At 43.4% G+C, this 24,449-nt stretch overlaps 1 protein-coding gene across 1 annotated transcript; it reads right to left on the reverse strand.

The window, feature by feature from the left end:
- Window positions 1-9,531: 9,531 nt before the first annotated feature.
- LOC147456350 (uncharacterized) lies at window positions 9,532-9,792 on the reverse strand. Its single transcript, XM_086515457.1, has one exon. The coding sequence runs from the start codon at window positions 9,790-9,792 to the stop codon at window positions 9,532-9,534; it is 261 nt and encodes an 86-aa protein (XP_086371583.1).
- Between the last annotated feature and the right edge of the window lie 14,657 nt (window positions 9,793-24,449).

Raw genomic sequence — 24,449 nt, forward strand, 5'->3', positions numbered from 1 at the left:
TGCCTCAACGACCTGACGCATAAGATGCAATCCAGTGTCTACACAAAGTCATACATCCTAAGGGATAAAAGTCGCCGAAGAGGATGCGTGTAGAGGGGAACTCCAGCAACCTAATCCACCTCACACTGGGTAACCCAGCCCCCAGTGCTTGGCTTCAAAAAACCTCACACACGACCCTCTCAGATGGCTCAGCAAACTGCCCAGAACTAGCATACATCCTATAATAGACCAATCATTGTCCTATGACCGCTGGTTGTCCTCTGCTGCGGCGGTCTGTCTGCTAGCGTGACTCACAACTAGCAGACCCACAATCACAGTACATCAATCTGCAATACATGCCAGTGGTGTCAAGCCGTCGTATGGCCACACCTCCCCTGGACCTGGCAAGCACAAGAAGTAACAATGCAGACTGCAATATATATATCTGATGATATATATGTGTACCTGGTCTATAGATGATGCTCTGAAGACTAATGAGTGATGTATGTCGATGCCGATGTTGATGTCGGCCACCTCCTGCTTGCCAATCTACACAAGACGGATTTCTTTGCGGCTGAAATCTATCTTCTGCTGTAGTGCTCAGAACGAAATTCTGAGGGCATAAACGGCTTCGAAAGGGGGGTAAAACCCTAGGTCGCCTGATGGAAACGCTCCCGGAACGCCGAGTGTGAATTTTTGAACTCCGGATCCAGAATCTGCCGGAAAAGTGCGCGCGCGCGCGCGATTGCGCAAATCCACACTGAACCAAGGCTCTGATACCAATTGAAGTCGCGGAGCGGAGCGTGGGTCGACTCTCTCACACACACACACACACAGTGAGCTTACACAGTAAAGTACGCAGAGAACTGTTAGAAGGGTTATCTCCCAATTTCTTAGTATTCACAAAGTATAAGTTAGTATATACAAAGAGTTAGAGGTAAGTGAGTTAGGTGGGCGGGCGGCCATATCCGCATAAGAGGCCACTTGGGCTTTAATCCCAACAGATGCCACATAGAAGTAGAACACTGCTAGATGGCTCAGGAGAGACTCAATTGGTGATTCCATCAACATACAAACAAGTGGATATTTTATGTGAAATCAACACTTGCTCACCGAGAACTAGCTCGAGAGAGAGAGAGAGAGCGAACACCTTCTCTTTGAGTTTCTTCCAAGCTCTCCTTCCGGATTCACCACTCCTTGCTTGCCGAGAACGAGAGAAAGCTTCCGAGAGAGAGAGAGAGAGAGAGAGAGAGAGAGAGAGAGAGAGAGAGAGAGAGAGAGAGAGAGAGAGAGAGAGAGAGAGAGAGAGAGAGAGAGCTTGCTTTCTGAGCATGAGAGCGAGAGAGAGGGAGCTTTGCCCTTGCTCCCTTCTTCTTTTCCTCCTTGCCCTCGCTATCTCCCCTTCGTTATGCTTCTCTTCCCTATTTCACCGTCTTCAACTCGTTTTCTATACCCTATTAATAGCCCTCTTTAAATTTATGCAACAAGGGCGCCGTCGTTGTGGGAACGATGCCGATGATGTGGCAGGGCCGTGGTTTGACTTGCTCAAAAATTGACGGGAACGGCTCCCAATTCGGTCTCCATGGGCTACTGCCCAATTTCCGTTTCATTAGCATGCTTATCCGACCCCCCAACAGCCCATTGCGAGCTCCTCTTTGCTTCTCTGCGCCCTCTTTGCTGCCTGCCCGCCCTCCTTGCTTGGCTTCACACGCTTTACAATTAGGGTGGCCATTAAGTTGGTGGGCAGTCGGACGGCGGCCTCTTTTACTCCTAGTGGGCGGCTGGTTTAATTCATAAGGACACCATACTTGATTTACATCTCGAGCCCTAGCCACGGCCTCGAGCCCTGGTCACGGCAATGCCAAGCACGATTCTTTGGACAGCTCTCAAAGGCTTCTTTGGGTACCACATTTGTTTTTAGGTCTCGACCACAGCATCGCCAAGCACCACATTTTGTCCAGCAGCCCACAATCGTGTTAGCATTTTCCCGCAATCATTGCATTCCAAAACCCTAGCTGTAGCTCAAAATTCCAATATAGCACACCGATCGAGCGGACTGAACAAAATCGACTCCTGGTGAATCTTTTTCGATCAATATCTTGGCGACCGGGACTCCGATCATTGATCTGAAAAGACCGACGCGCTCCGCAAAGTGAGCACTTCAGGCCCATGCATTCATTTCATTTCTGTCACCTCAGCTATAGTTGCCCAATCCGGTACGGATATGCAATCGACTTGAACTTTAAACTGCCATAACTTCTTTACTGTAGCTCCAATCGACGAGCCGTAAAGACAAACCGGTCGAGCACTTTAAGCATTGCAGTTCTACATCATAATGTGCTCACTTCAAGCATAGTACTTTTTAGCATCATTAAGACATTTTTTGGACCTTTTTAAGCCGCATCTAGCATACATTAATCATTAAGCTTGGCCTGTTAACAAGCCCTAATCATTGCTCACTAAATGTGTAGGCTTCAAAAAAGCTTAACTTGCATTTCTCTGCTCTTTTTCTCTTCATGGCAGTGGAGCTGCACGACATCAAGATGTCGGGGGATATGTGTTCGCTACGTGAGCCGGACAGGCGTCGGGCCCCTGGCTGTGGGAGGTGTGAAAGAAAGAGAACAAGAACAACAGACACTGATAGCTCTGGCAATCATCGAAATCATCTTAATTGAATACTACGTCCAGTACAACTTAATCCTTAGCTAAGGCAGGCTGTTAACAGCACCGTCACTTGGATCATCTGCTTACTAGGAGTTTAAGCTCCCCTTTAATGACACCGGACTTAACAAAACGCTAATTCAATTTCTACCTGATGATGGTGATAGAAATTTTCTTATACCACTTTATCTGCTTCAAGTTCCGTTGGATTCTGCAAGCTTCAGTTCAATTCACTGCCTCGATCATCAAGCTTCAACTATTACCAATTATCCTATAACTTCCTGCTTTATTCACTTTGGACTGGCTTATCTACCGTTCACAAGTTTTATCTTCACCTCTACCCGACTTGCTCCGAGTCCCTTAACCCTTGCTTGGCCTGCCTCGTGCTTTCCTCTTGCTTTGGTGCAAGCCAAGCTTGCCTCTCCAAGCCTGCTTGCTTACTTCACGCTTTTCATTTGCTTGTAAATCTCATTCTCGCCTTGGCTTGCTCAAGCCTCGACCTCGATCTGCCCTCTCCTCTTTGGCTTGCTCTAGCCTCGCTTGGAATGTCCTCTTGCTTCGACTTGCTCAAGCTCAAGCTCAAGCTCAAGCGAGAGAGAGAGAGAGAGAGAGAGAGAGAGAGAGAGAGAGAGAGAGAGAGAGAGAGAGAGAGAGAGAGAGAGAAGAGAGAGAGAGAGAGAGAGAGAGAGAGGAGAGAGAGAGAGAACCTTCAACCAAAGTTCAAGGCTCCTTCTTGTTTGCTCGCTTGCTTGCCTCAACAAGCCTCGTTTGCTTTCCTTATGCTTTTCTTGCTTTGGCTTGCTCAAGCTCAAGCTCAAGCGAGAGAGAGAGAGAGAGAGAGAGAGAGAGAGAGAGAGAGAGAGAGAGAGAGAGAGAGAGAGAGAGAGAGAGAGAGAGAGAGAGAGAGAGAGAGAGAGAGAGAGAGAGAGAGAAGCTTTGCCTTCTTATCAAGCTTTGGATGTCCTGAGCCCTCTCTTCCCCAAGCTTATTTTCTTACTTCAGCTCCTTGGTTCCCAAGCTCTCCCGGGCCTCTTGCTCTCTCAAGCTTCAACCATGATTTGACCCTTGTTAAACTCTCCTTAGTTATACTTCCTCTCCCTCGTTTTGCTTCACTTCCACTCTCCTTGCTTGCTTCTCCTTAGTTATACTTCCTCTCCCTCGTTTTGCTTCACTTCCACTCTCCTTGCTTGCTTCTTGTTCAAGATCAAGAGAGAGAGAGAGAAAGAGGTCCGAGAGAGCTTGGGAACCAAGGAGCTGAAGCAAGAAGATAAGCTTGGGGAGGAGAGGGCTCGGGACATCCAAAGCTTGATAAGAAGGAAAAGCTTTTCTCTCTCTCTCTCTCTCTCTCTCTCTCTCTCTCTCTCTCTCTCTCTCTCTCTCTCTCGCTTGAGCAAGCCGAAGCAAGAAAAGCATAAGGAAAGCAAAGGAGGCTTGTCGAGGCAAGCAAGCGAGCAAACAAGAAGGAGCCTTGAACTTTGGTTGAAGGGGCAAGAAGCTCTCAAAGCTTGAGCAAGCTGAAGCAAGAGGACATTCCAAGCGAGGCTAGAGCAAGCCAAAGAGGAGAAGGCAGATCGAGGTTGAGGCTTGAGCAAGCTAAGGCGAGAAGGAGATTTACAAGCAAATGGAAAGCGTGAAGTAAGCAAGCAGGCTCGGAGAGGCGAGCTTGGCTTGAACCAAAGCAAGAGGAAAGCACGAGGCAGGCCAAGCATAGGTTAAGGGACTCGGAGCAAGTTGAGGAGAGGTGAAGATAAAACCTGTGAACGGTAGATAAGCCAGTCCAAAGTTCATAAAGCAAGAAGTTACATGATGATTGGTAATAGTTGAAGCTTGATGATTGAGGTATTGAACTGAATTGAAGCTTGCAGAAACCAACGGAACTTGAAGCAGATAAAGCGTATAAGAAAATTTCCATCACCGTCATCAGCTAGAAATTGAATTAGCATTTTGTTAAGTCCGGTGTCGTTAACGGCCCGGTTAATCTTGTAAACGGGATCTTAAACTCCTAGTAAGTAGATGATCCAAGTGACGGTGCTGTTAACAGCCTTCCTTGGCTAAGGATTAAGTTGTACTCGAAGTAATATTCAATTAATTGATGATTCCGATAATTGCCAGAGCTGTCAGTGTTTGTTGTTCTTGTTTTCTCTCTTTCACATCTCCCACAGCCTGAGGCCTGTTGCCTGCCCGGCTCACGTAGCGAACACATATCCCCCGACATCTTTGGCTGTAGTAAACTAAGATTTGCACATATGACATGCATACTAAACGCATCTGCTGTAAACTTCTGTTCATGTCTCTCACCCTCATCCAAATATCTTTGCACTTTTGTAGCACAAAGTTCAGCATGCATATTGAAAATTTCATCTATTGCCCTGTCTGTATCATTGACACAATGAAACCAATCATATTCATCAACAAGAGATTGCACTTCACTATGTACCCCCTGTGAATCAGCATTATCAAGTTCATTTATTCTGCCATAGTGTGAGCCCTGTGTCACAAATTCTTGATAGAGAAGAAGTTTGCTTCCTCTCTACATCACCATCAGCTCTGATCCATTATCATCACATCCAAGACCAATTTTCCACTTTTGTAGTTGTGCTTCACAAAAACTTGTCAATGCAGGAGTCTGCACCCCCTCTGAATCAACATTTTGCAGATCTTCAAGCACATACTCTTGCTTAGCCAAGTCCTCAAAATCTGGTACATCCAAATTCGGTAAATCCGGTATACCAAAAACCATGGTCTTGCTGCTCTCAACAACAACCCTGCTTTGACCTATAACATATGTATCATTAATCAACTCTTTGGCAGAACCTGTACCAGTATCTTCAATCACCTCTATGGTAGAATCTGTACCAAATTTTTTTTTGCTCTAATTCTGGTTCAATAGCCAAAGTATCAGCTGTAACTGAATCTTCCTGCATGTTTGCTTGAACATGACTGCACTCATTCATCTGCACAATCTCTTCCTGAGCTTTAGCCACTTCGTTGTTTTGATCCCCTGATTTATTTTCCTCTCGTACTACAGGCATATCTTCTTTGCAAAATTCACCTTCTGTATCTTGAAGCTGTAAAGCCTCACCCTCAAAGACTTCTACTTTATGCACAACATCTACAAAACCCTTGCATACACAGCCTTAACTATGTCTTCATCATTAGCCTGCAAAAAAGTAGCAATCTGCACAATAAACTCATCAATCACAGCTTCTAACTTTGATCGTACTTGTCCTCCAATATCTGCATAGTTTGGTAGACTTGAACTCTGTTCTTGATAGCCTTCATACTGCTCATAACGTTCTTGCATAATAGATTCTTTGAAATACTCCCAGTTGCCGTTGCAAGCTCTGGTAACCTCTTGAATCTGCTCCTTCAAATCTGAACTCACTAACTACTCAAAAGATTTGATCATCAACTCTTCTGGTATCCCTCTTACCTTGGTCTCCAGCTCATAACACTCTAGGTAGCCCTTTGGATCGTATCCATCAAAGAGTCATCTCTCGTCGTATACTGCATCTAAAGCTGCATCCAAAACTTCATCCATCTGATTTTTCTTCTTTATGGTCTCTATTTCAAGCAGAGATCCTTGAACCGATTGAAGCATCTTCAAAATATCTGGAACTGTTGACTTATCATCAAAACCGTTCGCACTTAGCTCTGCAATCATCTTCATCATTTGCTCTAAATTCTCCATCTTTACCTCTCACCCCGGCTCGTTTCGCATCGGGTTCACCAAAGATGTCGGGGGATATGTGTTGGCTATGTGAGCCGGGCAGGCGCCGAGCCTCTGGCTGTGGGAGGTGTGAAAGAGAGAGAACAAGAACAACAAAAACTAACAGCTCTGGCAATCACCGGAATCATCAATTAATTGAATATTACTTTGAGTACAACTTAATCCTTAGCCAAGGCAGGCTAATTCAATTTCTAGCTGATGACGGTGATGGAAATTTTCTTATACCGCTTTATCTGCTTCAAGTTTCATTGGATTTTGCAAGCTTCAATTCAGTTCACTGCCTCGATCATCAAGCTTTAGTTATTACCAATTATCCTGTAACTTCCTACTTTATGCACTTTGGACTGGCTTATCTACCATTCACAAGTTTTATCTTCACCTCTACTCGACTTGCTCCGAGTCCCTTAACCCCTGCTTGGCCTGCCTCGTGATTTCCTCTTGCTTTGGTTCAGGACAAGCTCGCCTCTCCAAGCCTGCTTGCTTACTTCACGCTATCCATTTTCTTGTAAGTCTCCTTCTCGCCTTGGCTTGATCAAGCCTCAACCTCAATCTGCCTTCTCCTCTTTGGCTTGCTCTAGCCTGGCTTGGAATGTCCTCTTGCTTCAACTTGCTCAAGCTTCGAGAACTTCTTGCCCCTTCAACCAAAGTTCAAGGCTCCTTCTTGTTTGCTCGCTTGCTTGCCTCGACAAGCCTCCTTTTCTTTCCTTATGCTTTTCTTGCTTCGGCTTGCGAGAGAGAGAGAGAGAGAGAGAGAGAGAGAGAGAGAGAGAGAGAGAGAGAGAGAGAGAGAGAGAGAGAGAGAGAGAGAGAGAGAGAGAGAGAGAGAGAGAGAGAGAGAGAGAGAAAAGCTTTTCCTTCTTATCAAGTTTTGGATGTCCCGAGCCCTCTCCTTCCCAAGATTATTTTCTTGCTTCGGCTCCTTGGTTCCCAAGCTCTCCCAGACCTCTTGATCTCTCAAGCTTTGACCATGATTCGACCCTTGTTAAACTCTCCTTAGTTCTACTTCCTCTCCCTTGTTTTGCTTCGCTTCCACTCTCCTTGCGTGCTTCTTGTTCAAGCTCGAGAGGGAGAGAGAAAGAGAGCGAGAGAGAAAGAGAGAGAGAAAGAAAAGCTTTGTATCTCCGATATGAGAAGGAGAGAGAGCAGAAGAGAGCCCTTGCTTTGGTAGCCGAAGTCAAGAGAGAGAAGGAGCGAGCTTCCTTGTTTCTGAGCTCCCGGCCTTGCCTCTCTTCCGAGCTTCCGCCCCTCCTTTGCTTGTCAGGCCTTGCCAAGATTTTTTCCTTTTCTAGGAATCCTCTTCCCTTCCTTCCTGACCTCGTTCCTTCACTTGCATGCAATAATCAACCGCCTATTTTTAGCTTGCCCCTCCCTTAGCAACGACGGTGCCATCGTTGCTAGGGAGCATAAAAACTACCCTTGTTGACGTGGCAGCCGAGATTCCCAGTAGCACCATTCATGACAAAATTGGTCCCAAAAAAGTGTGCCATGCCGAGCCTCAGGTTTTTCGTCTCTCCATCGTGCTCATTGGAGCAACGCTGCAACCAGTGCATCTGTCTTTCTCCTTCACACCACCTGCCGCCTCTGTTGCCCACCATGCCCTTGTTTTTTTCTTCCCCCTTCCACACTTTAGCCTTTTTTCTCCCTTTGGGCGGCTATTGGCCATGCCCTTTGATTGGGCGGCCTTCGCTTAAGTGGGTGGCCGGCTTCCCTCGTAAGGGCACCACATTTGGCATACATGTCTACCAACTTTTTGCAAGGCACGACATCTTTACGCAATAGCGCTTGATCAACAATATCATCTGTGAAGTTAACTGCTCATATTAGGCATACATGTTCACCCGAGCAAAGCAATACCAAGCACGACTCCTTTCTCCAGCAGTCCTTGACCCTCTTTGTCAATTTTATTGCCGTCTCCAGCATCTCGTATAATCCTTGGCACTCGATGAAAATAGACCAGCTCCTTACCACAGCCGTGTTGGGCATTCCCCGCAATCATTCGATTCCAAAAGACGTCATTCCGAGTGTGATACTCCTAAAGAACTTGTTGCTCCCGCATATCAAAACCCGAATAAAGCTCAAAAATTCCCAGATGGCACTCCGGCCGAGAGCCGACTAGACTGGCATGGAATCGGCCCCCGAAGAATCTTTAACGGCCCATAACTTGGCAATTGTAACTCCGATCCCTGATCTAAAAAGACCGACGTGCTCCAGAAATTGAGCACTACAGGCCCGTGCATTCATTTCAATTCTGTCACCTCAGCTGCTGCAGTTGCCCAATCCGGTACAGATCTACAATCGACTTAAACTTCAAACTACGATAACTTCTTTCCTGTAGCTCCAATCGACAAGCCGTAAAGACAGGCCGGTAGACCACTTCAAGCACCATAGTTCTAGATTATAATATCACATCTGTGCTCACTTCAAGCGTAGTCCTTTTTAGCATCATTAAGGCATTAGTTGGCCCTTTTAAGCCGCATCTGGCATACATTAATCATTAAACTTGGCCTGTTAACAAGCACTGATCACTAATCAATAAATGTGTAGGCTTCAAAGAAGCTTATTTTGCATTTCTTTGCTCTTTTTCCCATCATGGAAGCGGAGCTGCACGACAGCGCGCTTGCAATTGCTCAAGCTCTCTCCTTCTCTATCTCTTGACAATTATATTAACGTCTCTTCCTTTAGTGTATGTAAAAAAATACAACCTTTTGTGCTCCAACAACTTTCCTATGTAGGGTTCATTGCATTTGTGATGGTATATTTTCTCACCATTATCATATTTATACATCCCTACATGAATATTGTATGTGTTGACTTGTTTTTCCGCATTCACATGCCTTAGTTTGGCATTTGGCTTGTCCAACTTAGATGGATCAGCTTTTAGCTCTACGTCAACTTTCTCTTTCGTGCATGGCATTCCCTATTTTTCCACAAAATACAGGTTGTGCACAACTAAATACATTTTCCCTCCTCGTCAAAATATCAATCACCACTATAGTCAAAAGACACTAGTTCCTTAAATTCACTAGGCCTTTCCTCTAATTTCACACAGTAACAATCCATACCAAGGTCTGTCCTTCGAAGAGAGAGTGGCTCGCTGTTGCTGTTCACACCCAAACCCCCTGTCGCCATCACTGCCCACCCATCGCTGTCCTTCCCTCCCCCTAATGTCCTCGCGCTGCCCCCCTGCCTGCCCTCTTGTGTGCAGCATTCCTGCCCGCCCCCTGCACAATCTCACAGCCTGCTACCACATCCGCTGCTGCCACACCCGCTGCCTGTCCGTTGCCCACCCCTTCCCCGCTTCCCATTGACAGCCTCCCCTCTTTCTGCTCGTCCTGTTGCCCGCCCGTTGTCCCCTGCCGCAACCCGATCCACCTGCCGCCCCCTTTGCCGCACCCGTCTTCCTGCATTTTACCTTTAGCCATTGCCCCGCCACTCCATTTTATTGTGTTTTCAACCTCTCCTGCTTGTCAGGCCTTGCCAACATCCTTGATGTGCTCGGTCCCATAGGAGTTTTCCTCTTCATCGACGTTTCTCAGCCTTTTCTTCACAGCAAACATAGATGGAGGCTTATGCTCCGCCACACAAGAAATCCAATGGAGTCCCCTCGTTGGACCCCGCTGAGCCCACCATTCGACTTGCTCTTTCACCGACAGAGCAAGCGAGCCTAGCCGCAGAGGTAGAGTGCCTTCAGGCGACTTCTGTCATCTGTAAGATTCTCGGCACCAAACCTAGCTGAGCAGAGCTGCGTGATCTTCTCCAGGCCTGCCTTCTCACCGCAGAGGTGGACAAGATCTTGGACGTTCAGATCCTCAGACGAGGCTACTACCAGATCGAGTTTGAGACCTCCAAGATGGCGTCCAAGGTCATCGCCATGAGCCCTTTGACCATTCGAGTAGTTTGAGCCCACTTTCGACAATGGAGACATGGTTTTGACCCTGCTTCAGATGTTTTGGTAGAGGAGGCAGACATTTCCATCTCCGTCTGCTTTCCTGGTTTGTGACAAGAGTACCTACCACTTTTATCTAGGATAGGCTCAGTGATTGGGACTCTCGTGGAGACACCTCGCACGACAGCCTTAGTAGCTACCAAGGTGGCCGACATTCCCTCAGTTCGCGTTTGGGTTAGGGATACTCACACTCTCTCGAAGGTCATCCTTCTTCCTCGGGTGAGTGGGGTTGGTTTATACAGAGCGTGGAGTATTCGGGCCTCCCAAATCAGTGCTTCATTTGTCGACATATGGGTCATCTTGCAAAGGCCTGCCCACGGAGGAGGCCCAGACCTACACCACAAGCCCAACCCTAGCTTGCAAGGACTGGCCAACAACCACCACAGGCAGAGACATAGAGCACACAGGTAGAGCCACCCTCCGAGCCTGGGGCTCCAATGGAGGAGGGATGGCAGCAGGTCCGCGGTCGACGACGGTAGGTGCCAGAGCGACAGCCTGGCACTCAGGATGGTCCTGTAGCGCCTGCCCAATAGCAATGGGTTCCCATGGGGAACCGATTTGGTCCTCTTGAGCAGGACAAGGTCCCTGCTCCAGCCCCCACTTCATCTTCACCCTCAACAGCCTCCCCTCCCCCCGAGCTTCCCCCGCCTCATCAGCCCCCCCCCCCCCCCCCCCCCCCTCCTGCTCCCGCCGCCTCTCCTTCTCGCCCCTCTACCTCTACCGATCCCCCTCGCCCCTCTTCTCCCCCACTCTCCCCTCCCCCTCTCCAGTTCCTCAGTCGACCCAGGGGCAGGGCCATCCCTAGCTACTAGGAGATATCTTGGCAGCGCCTTTGCTACGAGTCACTTGGTGAGAGAGGGACAGCCTTTCTTGCGACCCCCTCTACAAATACAGACATCTCCATTTGCAGAGGTCCCTCGTGGTCTGACGAGCTTCAACGTCAGCACCAATGTGACTTCTTTGACTATGACTTTACACGCTTTCTCGACTATTCTTGAGCAGACCATGAGGCAGCCTGCTTCAGGGTTCATGTTTTGTTTCTTGTAGCTAGGGGGATAGAGGCCTTGGACTCAGTGGTTGGCTTCTCTTTTCCCCTTTGCGGCAGGGACCAGACTGAGTGGACTCTCGCCTCAGTGTTGGAGTGTTTCTAGACACAGGCCCTAGAGTTCTCTCACCACATGGGAGACCTAGGAGTTACAGACATGCTTCAGACTCTATGGACATTGGCCAAGTTTACTGTGACCCCTCAAGATGCAGCAGGATGTAGACACATTGTGGTTCACTTCTTGCTGATACATAGTACCCACCATGAAATGTACACATTCATGAGGACTCCTGGACAGAAGGAGGTTGCTTTACGCACAGCTCAGTGTACTTGGGCCAGACACTCTTTGTAGTCGCGCCTATCTAGAGGACACTTGGATGCGGATTACTCACCATCCAAGCCAGCCTCGAAGATAGCATGTTTAGTTTCTGCAACAGCATCTGTTCTCTCTCGCTTCCCATAAGGATCCTCTCTTGGAACATGCAGGGATTAGGTGGGTCCCAGTTTCAGCGTCAGAGGGGTCGATTGCGTCAGGAGCTTCAGCGTTGCCTTGTGGGAGGAGAGATTGATCTCCTTATGCTACACGAGCATCATCTGTGTGAGAGCCACTTTAGACGATGTGGTCAGCTCTTGCCTGGACGATATGACACTTTTTGGTCAACTGATTTTGGACCTGGAGGAATCCAGGGTTGGGTATGTATGATTATTGCGGAGTCTCTACAACAATCCATTGTGGGTAGAGGGATTATTGTGCCAGGCAGGGCTTAGTGGATCACTATGCTGGTTCAGGGTTGCCTTGTGGGCTTCTTGAACTTATATGCGCCCAATGTGGCGAGTGCGCGATTACAGTTTTGGTCATATATTGTTGAGTCTCTATCGCAAGTAGAGCAGTGGTGCATTGGGGGTTACTTCAACATGTTGGAGGACCCTTCTAATAGGATTGGTGGTAGCCACACTACTGTGTAGGGAGTTGAGCTGGCAGCTTGGGAGAGGTTTTGTATGACTCTGAGGGTTTCGGATGTGTGGAAGCACTCTAGCTTTGTGAGGCCCCCAGACAGCCTGGCCTTCTCTCATTCGGACCGCAGAGTGGGAGGAGTGAATCTATCATGAATAGATCGCTTCTACACTAGTGACTTTTTCTGTGACTTGGGTGGGACAGTTGGCATTCTGGCAGGGACTTCCTTCTTGGACCATGCACCAGTGATCCTCACAGTGGCAGATAGGCAGAGATGGGGGAGCACGATACTTCACATCCATGAGAGGGTCTTGCTGGAATCTGCACTCAAAGAGCGAGTGGAGGCTATTTGGACAGAGAGCTTGGATATGCAGTATTCTCCTGCTGACAGGACTAGCTCAACTTAGTTGTTTCTTTCTCCAGGAGTCCTTGGCTCTCCTGGCTGCAGCAAGAGAGGAGGAGCAGCGTCTCAGAAGGGGTGTTGCTTCCTTGTAGAGGATGCAGGAGCAGCATCCAGACAATCCTTGGTTGGAGGAGCAGTTACAATAGGCTCATTAGAAGCTTGTTAGCACAGAGGAGCGGTGCCATGAGTTTGCTTTCCATCGATAGGTATCTCAGTGGACGCAGGTGGGTGACATAGTGAGTGGTGCTTTCTTTGAGGTAGTGGCACCTTGGCATACACATGCTAATGTTAGTCAATTGAGGAGGCCCGACGGGTTAGTTGCTTATGAGCCAAAGGACATGCTTGCAGTTGCTACTGACTTTTATCATGAGTTACTATCTACAGAGCCTCAGTCAGAGTGTCAGGATGCATGCAGGGAGCAGGTGTGGGCACAGATGCCTCGCCTTGTGTGACTGAGGAGACACATCAGAGACTTGAGCTTCCACTTCACCTTGAGGAGTTGCACACGGTTCTTAGTGCACTCCCCTATCGTAGCTGTCGAGGTGAGGATGGATTGACTCCCAGTTTTTTCTTGGAGTACTGGGACTTGCTTGGCCCAAATCTGTGTAGTGCTTTCCAGTACATCTTGCACACAGGAGAGATGCCTAACAGCATGAGTGAGGGTCTGATCTACCTCATTACCAAGGAGGGTGGGTCCTTGGATGAGATTCGATAGTGGCACCCCATCACTATCCTCAACTTAGCCTACAAAATTATTTCCAAGGCTCTAAGTTTGAGGATCCAACCTCTTCTAGAGAGCCTTATACATGGGACTCAGACTGGTTTTGTCAAGGAGCGTAGTGTCCTTGACAACATCTTTACTTTTTGGGAGGCTTCTGCCCTAGCGAGGCTCCGTGGTGAGGATCTGGTGATTCTTCTTCTCGATTTTGAGAAGGCCTACAATAGAGTTGACTGGGACTTTCTGGAGGGCACTCTACGTAGGACGGGATTTTTAGATGCTTGGATCAGAGGGGTGTCAGCTTTGTACAGACGAGCACACAGTCAGGTACTTTTGTCACCAGGAGGTAGAGGTGATTGTTTCATGCTCACAAGTTTGGTCAAACAGGGCTGCCCCCTTCCTCTTTTTATTCTATGCTAAGGCGATGAGCAGGTTTTTGGTGTCGAAGCAGGTTGGTTTGCGGGGCTTAGCACTTCCTATTCAGGGAGATGAGCTACTGGACGCTGAGTTTGCTGACAACTCAGCCTTGTACTTAGATGGCCAGGAGGCCAACCTTCACAGGTGTGAGCGGGCTCTTGAGACCTTCTGTTGTGGATCTAGCACACTGATCAAGTGGGGAGAGACAATGGATTTCTCGTTTGGTAGTGCTCTTGTGTCCGATTGGATGCCAAGTGAGGGTTTTAGGTGGATTCCCGCAGGGACTGCAGTTCGTACTTGGGCTGTCAGGTTGGTCCGGACTGCTCCCCTCCTCCTGTCTATCAGGAGGAAGTTGTTACATTGGAGCTCAGCACGACTGTCTTTGGCTGGCAGAGCTGTAGTGGCCAATTAGATGTTGTTGGTGACTATGTGGTACATCACTTCTTGCTAGATCTTCTCAAGTTCTTGTATCAGCCAGGTAGAGAGGCTAATTAGGAACTTCCTTTGGTCAGGCCAAAGTGGCTTGGCAGGTCATCACTCTTTCTTATTCATAGGGAGGTCTTGGGATCATTGACCCATCACAATAGAGCAGATCCCTTCTTGGGAAGTTCATAGTCAGAGGACTTCTTCTAGGTGAGGAGCCCTGGAAGGAGTTCTTGCTACAGTGGATTCATGCTAGGGTGCCTTAGGCAAGAGGCCCCTGGCGACCTTCAATCAGATGCACCTTCACAGATGCGTAGAGTTGGTTTGAGCAAGAGACTGGAGGACCGCTTCACTGTGAGTTTGCTTCGATCTTGCGAGCATTTGCGGCGAGGCCTGGAGCAGCGACAACCTACTTGTACGGAGGAGCGCCTATGACATCCCCTTGTTTGGAACCCCATGGTTAGCACAGAGAGAGGCCACTTGGTTGGTAGTCGGCCTCATGTTTAAGAGAAGAGGAAATAGTGAGCCATAAGATACTGAGGAGGAGGAACAACAAAACACAAGTGAAGATCAAAGTGAAGATGAAGCATTGGAAGCTATCAATGAAGATGAAACCATGGAAGATCTACAAGAGGACTGATCTTGCAAAGATCAAATGTGGCACATACCAGAGGATGTGCAGGTTTAGAGGGGGTGGATGTCGTGTTGTGACACGTACATAGTGGGAAAAAATGCTACAAGATCTATCTTGCAACTTTTTAGATGCATAAGTATATTTCCTATAATGTACATATGCTTATCTAAGTATAATAATAAGATTTCTATCTCATCCATTTTATTTTTCTCAAAGATAACATATTCTTACTAAACTGTTAAAAAGTACTATGGAAAAAAGTACTTTACTGTTAGAAAGTACTATAGAAAAAAAGCATTAATAGCTCCGTTTCTTTAACTTGGGGCAAAAAGCATTGGTTCTTTATTTCTACTATCTCATTATCATCTCACACCCTAGCTAGATCCTATATCTAGAGTAACTTTCAATATATATTAATCTATATATTTTTCATATATCTTTTATATTTGTTTTTAATAGCTACTAGGAAGAAATCAAATCCTAGTGGGACACTAGCTTGCATGATTTTCAAAGATACACCTATTTTAACGCATTATTGCAAGCATGATTACAAAACTTTGTCAAGGAGCAAGGTCATGCTTTCATATTGCATGAGGTGTCCATTGGAATCAAATGTAAGTCTAGGCTAAGGGTACCTCAAGAAGACTTTTGCTGCCAAAAATGTACCCTATTTTGATGATTTTTTAACACAAGGTTCCAATCTAAATTAGAAAAAGTTTATAAAACAATGTCATAGCTTATGAGCTGAATTTTTTGCTCCTATTTTTATTTCTTTATTTGGAGTTACGATTGAGGAGATATGATCAAAATGGTGTGCCCACATAATGGAGGGACAATTCATTTCAAACTTTGCTAGTTCCTGTTTACACTGGCTCTTCTCTTTCTTGTGTAACCCTTGGAGGTTCCCTTCACCTATAAAAGGGGACCTCTTCTTCATTGAACACCATTCATGAGGGAGTGAGAGTAGTAATACCTAATTGTAATTAGCCATAAACATAAGCCTAAGCCTACACTTACTCTTAGAGGAAGACTAGCCAATCTTGTAAGCTATCCTTGGAAGATAAGCTCTAATCAAAGAAGGACTTGAACTTGGTGCATCAATCAAGGCTTGAAGTCTTCCCTCTTCTTCTCTCTCCATAAAAAATGGTGAATAACTCCCGAAGGGTTTGTCAAGTAAGATGTGTTCTACTTTGATATTTTGTTGATTTCTTGTTGTTTTCTTTTTCATCTCTCATCCAACATATATCTCTAATTTCATCTCCCTCTCTAACCAGACCTATCTCTCTCAATCTTAAATATTCCTTCTCTCTACAAATTCTATGTTCTCCCCGTAGTATCCTTATTGCCTACGGGCAAGAATAGGGCTTGGGAGAGAAATTCTCTTTCCTTCACTTCTCTCATATCTACATTTTGCACATACTAGAGTTATCCTAGCTGAATAATCCACATGATGTGAATTTCTATCACTTTCACTTTGTACGATCTATTGCAATTAACGTATGGATTAGCTGTAAAATACACTTTCAACAACGTATAGTGTTTCTCTTTGGCTTAGAAAGGCTCAATGAAATACTTCTTTCACCAGATCCCATCATACTACCCCTTATAGACTATAACTCTTCTTTTGATATAAGTGTAGTTATCTTGGTATGAACCGAGAGGATTTGTACACACAATAAATCCCAATCACTATACAAAACATATATATTATGGTAAGCACAAAATTACAATTCCAAAGAATAATTCATAGCTTGTTTTGTCGACAAAGATTAAACGCCATTAACTTATCTATTAACCCTTTCATATTACCCATGATACGATACGATCATAGGATTGATATTTTCATCTTTGTGTTGTTTTGATATTCTCTTTTGCGTTCTTTATTTGTGTGTGTGAGTGCACGAGAGAAAGAGTGGGGCTTCTTTGATTGCACTTCCTTCCAAACCCTAGAGTTCATGGCATCTATGGTATAAATCCTTCATATAGTTTTTGGAGTTCTCTCACAAACTCTCACAGTAGGCAAAAGCCAGGTGATTTCTTGGCAAGATCGTAAATTTCTCGATGGCGTGCGCGCTTGAAATTGCTCAAGCCCTCTCCTTCTCTATCTCTTGAAAATTATATTAACGTCTCTTCCTTTAGTGTATGTAAAAAAATACAACCTTTTGTGCTCCAACAACTTTCCTATGTAGGGTTCATTTCATTTGTAATAGTACATTTTCTCACCATTATCATATTTATACATCCCTACATGGATATTGCATGTGTTGAATTGTTTTTCCTCGTCCACATGCCTTAGTTTGGAATTTGGCTTGTCTAACTTAGATGGATCATCTTTCAGCTCTACATCAACTTTCTCTTTCGTGCATGGCATTCCCTATTTTTCCACAAAATACAGGTTGTGCACAACTAAATACATTTTCCCTCCTTGTCAAAATATCAATCACCACTATAGTCAATAGACACTAGGTCCTTAAATTCACAAGGCCTTTCACAGTAACAATCCATACCATCTTTGTAGATCTTTGCACTTTGCTCATTTTTCAATTGATGCTTCAAGTGCAATAATTTTGCTGAGATGGTCCCGCTTTCACATCCAGCTCCTCCTTAAAACTCACCGTATTGAATCCCTTAGCATGATGATATAAGATCTCTCTAATGATGTATCAGACAGACTTTCTTCAACAATCGATCTAAGGAAGCCAATGGTCCCTAATTCACACTCTCTTCAGTAGAGATAATGTTCACTTGGTCTCCTACGGTAGGGTTTCTAATCGGGTAAAATCTACTTGATCTCAAATACATCAAGAAATAATCATTCTTGCAAAACCCTAACCTATTACCTCTTTTTTTTCTTTGAAAATTTCAACTTAGAATCAAGTCAAGCTGCAATGCTGTAAGCTTCACAATCTACATAAAAAACACTCGATGACTATGAGCTTAAAGCCATTTTGTTAGTCAAAAAATTCATGAATTGATGGATTGTCTTTCACAAAAATCCTACCTTAGCTTGCAAAATTCTCTATTGATGTCCCAATTCAATTTTGAGAAGACCTCTGTACTCTTTATGATTATATCTATCTATGGTATCACTTTGGGTTCATTCTGCTACATGGGGACATGGATCATGATTCATGTTTTGAGAGCTTTTGACTTCAAAATTGGGACATCAATAGAGAATTTTGCAAGCTAAGGTAAGATTTGTCAATTTTGAGAAGATCTCTGTACTCTTTATGATTATATCTATCAATGGTATCACTTTGGGTTCATTCTGCTACATGGAGACATGGATCATGATTCATGTTTGAGAGCTTTTGACTTCAAAATTGACCCACTCATAGATTCAACATGGATCATGATTCATGTTTTGAGAGCTTTTGAATTCAAAATTGACCCAAAATCTTTTTGGATTTGGACAAGAAAAAGTAAAATTTTCACTAAATCTTGGTTTGCTTAGCAGTTTCCACTAAAATTGGCCTAATTCTAAGTTTTAGGAATTGATTTCTACTCTTTTTACACTCAAATGATGATACCTTTATACAATCAATCAAAATCTGCAAAAAAATCCTCAAAAACAAATCCTAGGAATATGGATCGCGAATCCATGTACCTCAATGGCCAAATGTGATGAAACTTTGTCCAAAGCTTACCCTTGGTACCCTTATACCAGATATATGATTTTTAAGTGGTCTAGCCTAGTTTAGGTTAGTTAAAAATCCAACGCTATGTATGAGTTTGCGATTTTTCACCATGAATTGCTTTGGACCTTTCTGATCTGCTTTTGGTTTCTTTTTGCAAATCTGGTTAGGTTTTATCCAAAATCTTAGATGGGGGACATGGATTGCGATCCATGCTCCTATGGATATGAAACTTGGTCAATTGGTAGACTTTTTTGTATGGAGCCCATTTCCAAAATCTTTTTTCATTTGGACCAAAAAAATAGAAAGCCCCCAAATTTTAGTCAAATAGACTCACTTTAAGTGTTTTTTCCACAATTCCCTTCTTTTCAGTGCATTTTTTTTTGTCTCAATTTGATCCCAAAATTTGATTTTAGTTGATTGCAATCAACCTTTATCAGTTGGTCTTTGTTCTGCTCCCATCAATCTCTAGGAGACATGGATCATGATCCATGTTCTTCACGAAATTTTCTTAAATATTTAGCTTTTTTTAAATGAGTTTTCTACCATCAAATTTTTAGTATTTCAAAGTTATAGTCTTCTTGCCCAAAATATGGTTTTCTACCCTTTTTGTCGCGCCTGATCTTTTCAACTCAATTTGATGGTGATGATTCCTACTTACCCTACTTCTATGTGCTGAAAAGAAACATGAAAAAAATGAATAAAATAATGCAAATAATGGTTGTGATGAAAAATGAAATAGCACTCTCAAAGCAATGAGAAAATTTGAAGAATGAAATGCCTCTGGCTATCTCACTCATAAGTTTCTTTACCTCTCAAGAATAGATCTAGCCAATCCCACAACTCTAGACTCTATCAAGCACTAAACTCACATCTAAATGCTTTTCTGTTAATGTGTATGGAATGTATGAAAATTCTTTGGATAATATAAACTCTAAATACACACTACTCACACCTAAGGATCGTTTCCCGACAACGGCACCAATGTTAACAAGCCACCGCCATGACGGAAGTCCATAGCATAGCATTCTGGTGCTAACACACTCTTGTTAACACTCAGGGATGTGACTTGGATGGGACATGCAGACTCTTTGAGGGTGTCAACCTCAAGAAGTGAACCTAATAAGCAAGGATGTCAGTCTCTATATGCAAATCAACAACTCAGAGACCAAAAAATTTGTATATATCCCGTGTTACTGCTCTCATTCATCATGCTATTTCAATGACTAAATGAATTTGGATAGCCACAAAACTTTAGGGGAAGCTACACTAGGTCTAAAGACACAAGTCTACAAAGTCTGGAAACATTCCAACAAGGTACAAAAATCATGATCCATCATTGACCAAGTCTTCAAAACCACAACAAAACCATCCAAACGGGTCGCCCTAAGGTCAAATAACACTCTCCCGTAGTGAAAATGACCAAAAGTGAAGCTTTACGCACTTAAAATTGAAGATAAGGTTGGAAAACACTTAGTCACAAACCACGACAATACTTGAAATGCTCACACTTGAAAGAAAGAGCAAGAGAAAAGTGACACAATACAACTTTCTAAATTTGAAATAGATTACCCAAACAATCAAAAGTTATGTTGGTTACAAATTAGAGTTGAGAAGCTTCTTGATAGCATGCACAATGAGAGCTCTTTTATTATTCAAAAACTATGTCCTTCCAAACTAGAGCTATTCTCTTTCATACATAGGGCTTTAAAAAATGGCCATTGGCCGGCTACGTTGGGCCTTACATACATAATAAGACCTATAAAACTCAAAAACTTGTAGCTCTAGGATGAGAATTACATTAGCTCATGTACATGGTTCTTAAAAAAATAAGTACAATTTATCAAAAATGTGGCTCTGAAATCTGTGTCTGGCTAGGAGGGCACCCATGAGCTATAATGGATAAACACTATAGAACATGTGACATTGTTTAGAATTATTGTAGAACCTAAATGAAACTCATGCATTGTGAATTACCTAACGACAAAAACTTTGCTCGACATGTTGAGCAAAGAAAGGATTAAATACATTCAAAATAATTCAGGGAATTATGTGTTGATTGAAGATCACCTCTATAGGAGGGAAAGGACGATCAACTACGGATGTCTACCATAGAGAACAAAAACATTCCTATTCTAGATCAAGATTATGTTGGACAAGCACATCACAAGGTGGATGTTGTTCTTCCAACAAAAATACAAAAGAAATTCTTGTAGAGGGATTTGGTGGCCTACCTTGTTCATGGATATTGAGGCTTATGTGCAAAGATGTGATGAGTGCCACAACGAGCAAGGTACGTATGCAAAGAGATGAGATGCCTCTATGACCAATGATGGGGGCAAGAGAGTTTTCCAAACGGAGCATAGAGTTTGTAGGACCTATAACACCTCCATCATATTGTACACATGCTCAATACATCATAGTGGCTACAAACCATTTGACCAAATGGGCAGAAGCAAAGGCCACACAAAAGAATAATGCAAGGACACATCACAATTCTTGTATGAGAATATCTTTACAAGATATGGGCAAATAGTTAGCAATAGAGGGACTCATTTTATAAATGAAGTGATATAATTATTTATAGATGAATTCATGGTAGTTCATTGCAAATCAGCACCCTATTACACTCGAATTAATGGGTAGACTGAGAGCACAAACAAAATCTTATGCATAATGCTCACAAAAACAATAAGTGAATCAACAGCAGATTGGGACCAAAAGTTACATTCAGCTTTATTGGCATAGAGAGTGTCTTATAAAATATCAATTGGAACAACGCCTTTTAATATAATCTTTAGTTTTACTTCCATATTGCCCATAAATTTCATGATTCCAATACTTAGATCAGTCAAATACTTAGATTGGATAGGTCATGATCTATCTGAAGAGATTATATATTCTTGAGAAGCTAGATGAGACACACTTAAGAGCTATCATAAGCATTTATGCTTAGAAAAGATGTGTGAAAGAATTTCATGATCAACATGTGATTAAGAAGGAGTTTAAAAGGGGAGACTATGTGTTAATCTACACCTTGAAACAACACTCCAAAAAATTAAAGAAGTGAGGTAATGGCCCATTTGTGATTCATGACGTATCACCTAGTGGATCTGTAAATCTTGGTACATTAGAGGGAGGAGAGATACCCAATTGGATCACTGGATGCAAGGTAAAGAAATATCATTTTCCACTAACCACCGAAATGTTGGAGAAGATCCACAAAGCTTCTGAAGGAAAGAAACAAGTCATAAAGTAAAGGCTTAGGAGGAAGCTAAGCACAAAGAACAAAGAAATAACCTGAAAACTCAGCCACAACTAGAAAATTGAATCAAAATACAACTTCCAGATGGGTTAAGAGAATGAGCACTTGTGGACACATGAGCAAGAGTCAATGTCATCAATTTTTCTACATACAGGAAGATGAAAATGCATCACTATTGACAAATCTAATGAAACTAAAGGCTGAAAACTAACAAAAGATTTTGAGCTTAGACCAAATCAATATGCCAACAATTACTATTGATGGTCATCAATGTCCACATCAATTCTATGTCATGGTAGATAGAGATATCAATGAAGCAGTCATCTTAGATGTTCCTTAGATGAGGATATACAAAGAAGCTCTAGCTGGGCAAAAGGATACATTAAATTTCATAATTAAAAGAGACACCTATTATGTCACTCCACTAGCAAAAAGTGTCACTTGTGGGAAGTACAACCCATTGTGGCAATTCCACAACAAGTGATGAAACCTATGCCTATACAAAATTTCAAGGAACAATCAACAAGTTACGTATGGATAAAGAAATCAATCATGGCCACCAAGCCTAAGTAGATATGGATACCCAATGCCACAACTAAAAAGGTGGCAACCAAAATGAAACGACATAATACCCCTAAAAAATCTCAACAACCTCAAAGCAATTATACTTGGTAGTGGAAGCCAAAATGACAATCAAAATCCACAAAAGGCCCACCTAAGGATCAATGGATTTCCAAGATCACACAAATCCACCAACCCAACCAGTGCAAATAACATGGTAGTGGAGATCAAAACTACAAATTCAACACCCACTCGAGCTATCTCCATCAACCATAACAACCAAGTACAAGTGGATACCTAAGCTGCCAACAACACTGAAATCATGATACAAGCACTTCAAAAACCCACAATCACAGAAAGACTGCGACATCTTCAAGATTTTTATTCAAAAAATGTAGTATGGATGAGGCCTCTAAAGCCAACACCACTACACAAACCGTTCAATACCCACAACTTGCACAACATAGTGTTTCCCCATGGTTTCCATTGGCATGATAGGGCCACATTATAGGGCCTTGCATAGACACAATGCTACCACCCATGCACATTGCCCAACCTTTTGTCCGAGAAAACTCCAAATAGGAAGAGGGAGTAGTAGCCTATGGCTACAACAAGATGAAGAGAACTCATGTGTACAATGTACAAAGTGTGTGTTTTGCTTAACTTTTTATTTTTTATCTCTTATAAGACATATTAATGAGCCATACTAACCAAAATTTGGCAATCATGATGCCTAGAGTGAGAGCATGTATATATGAGAGTGAGAATCATTTTGGCTATGTTTCAGCTAAACAATAATAATAGAAATTTTCTTTAAGTTTTGGTTAATAAAAATAAAAGATTAATTAAAATTTGTTAGGAGAGTGAAAATCAAGTTAATGCCAAATTAGCAAGGCAAAAGCTTCAAGCAACCGAGTTTCAAAAGATTTGGTGCAAATCAATCTTTTGATTAACTTAAAAATGGTCAAATTTGCAAAATCAAGGGCAAATAGTGACAGGATATCCAAATCACAAGCTATTTGAGCCGTAGGTGATATGACATGAGCAATCAAAGAAAACAAGGTAGAAGTACACTTGAGGTTCCAGGAAAGTCGGATACTTATACCCAAGTAGGTCAATTTAGACCTCATTTTTCAGAGAGAGAGAGAGAGAGAGAGAGAGAGAGAGAGAGAGAGAGAGAGAGAGAGACTATTCAACAACCTAGATCACATGTTGTGTTTTCCCTTGCTACCTGCCATTGAGGCCACCACTCTACACCATATTCTATAGATGCTACCTATATATCTTACCCAACATTTTAACATGGTTTGCACAACACACAAAAACACTAAAATGACCGCAACAATCAAACTCAAAAGTCAATTTCTACAAGATTTAAGGGCTTGACAGGAGGATCAAAAGTGATCCAAACTCAAAAAGAGTTGGGAAATATAGCCAATATGTTGTGTACTTTAAAGCTATATAATCAATTTCTAGATTAGTGAGGGAACATGGATTGTGTTGCATGTCCCCTTGCACCCAAACTCCAAAATATTTCTATAGAAGACCCCCCCATGACCCCACAACTACTTTGCACCAAAAATAGTTATATCATGCAACAACTGAAGTCGAATGCAGTGTCATGCCATGGGGTAGGCAACTGGATCCGAAGGGGAGTTGGTGGAAAGGAAGAGAGTGAGAGAGAGTCAAAATATTTTTCTATTAGGAGGCTCCCTTATTTTTATTGTTTTGTGCTAAGATTCGACTGTTACAGATGTTCAAAAAGCGTGAGTATCCAAAGCCATCCCTTTGGGGTTGCATGGCATATATATATATATATATAGAAAGAGAGAGAGAGAGAGAGAGAGAGAGAGAGAGAGAGAGAGAGAGAGAGAGAGAGAGAGAGAGAGAGAGAGAGAGAGAGAGAGAGAGAGAGAGAGAGAGAGAGAGAGAAAGAGAGAGAGAGAGCTGTGAGGTCGACTTAGAGAGACATTAAGAGAGTGAGGTTGCCTGTGGTGTGTGTGAGTTAGCAGTTTTGTATTGAGACAACAAAGGTGCATGTACCATAGGCAACACCACCCACTTTTTTTGTTTTTTA

This window comes from Adiantum capillus-veneris, chromosome 6, assembly GCF_014529385.1.
Source record: "Adiantum capillus-veneris isolate H3 chromosome 6, ASM1452938v2, whole genome shotgun sequence".
NCBI lineage: Eukaryota > Viridiplantae > Streptophyta > Polypodiopsida > Polypodiales > Pteridaceae > Adiantum > Adiantum capillus-veneris.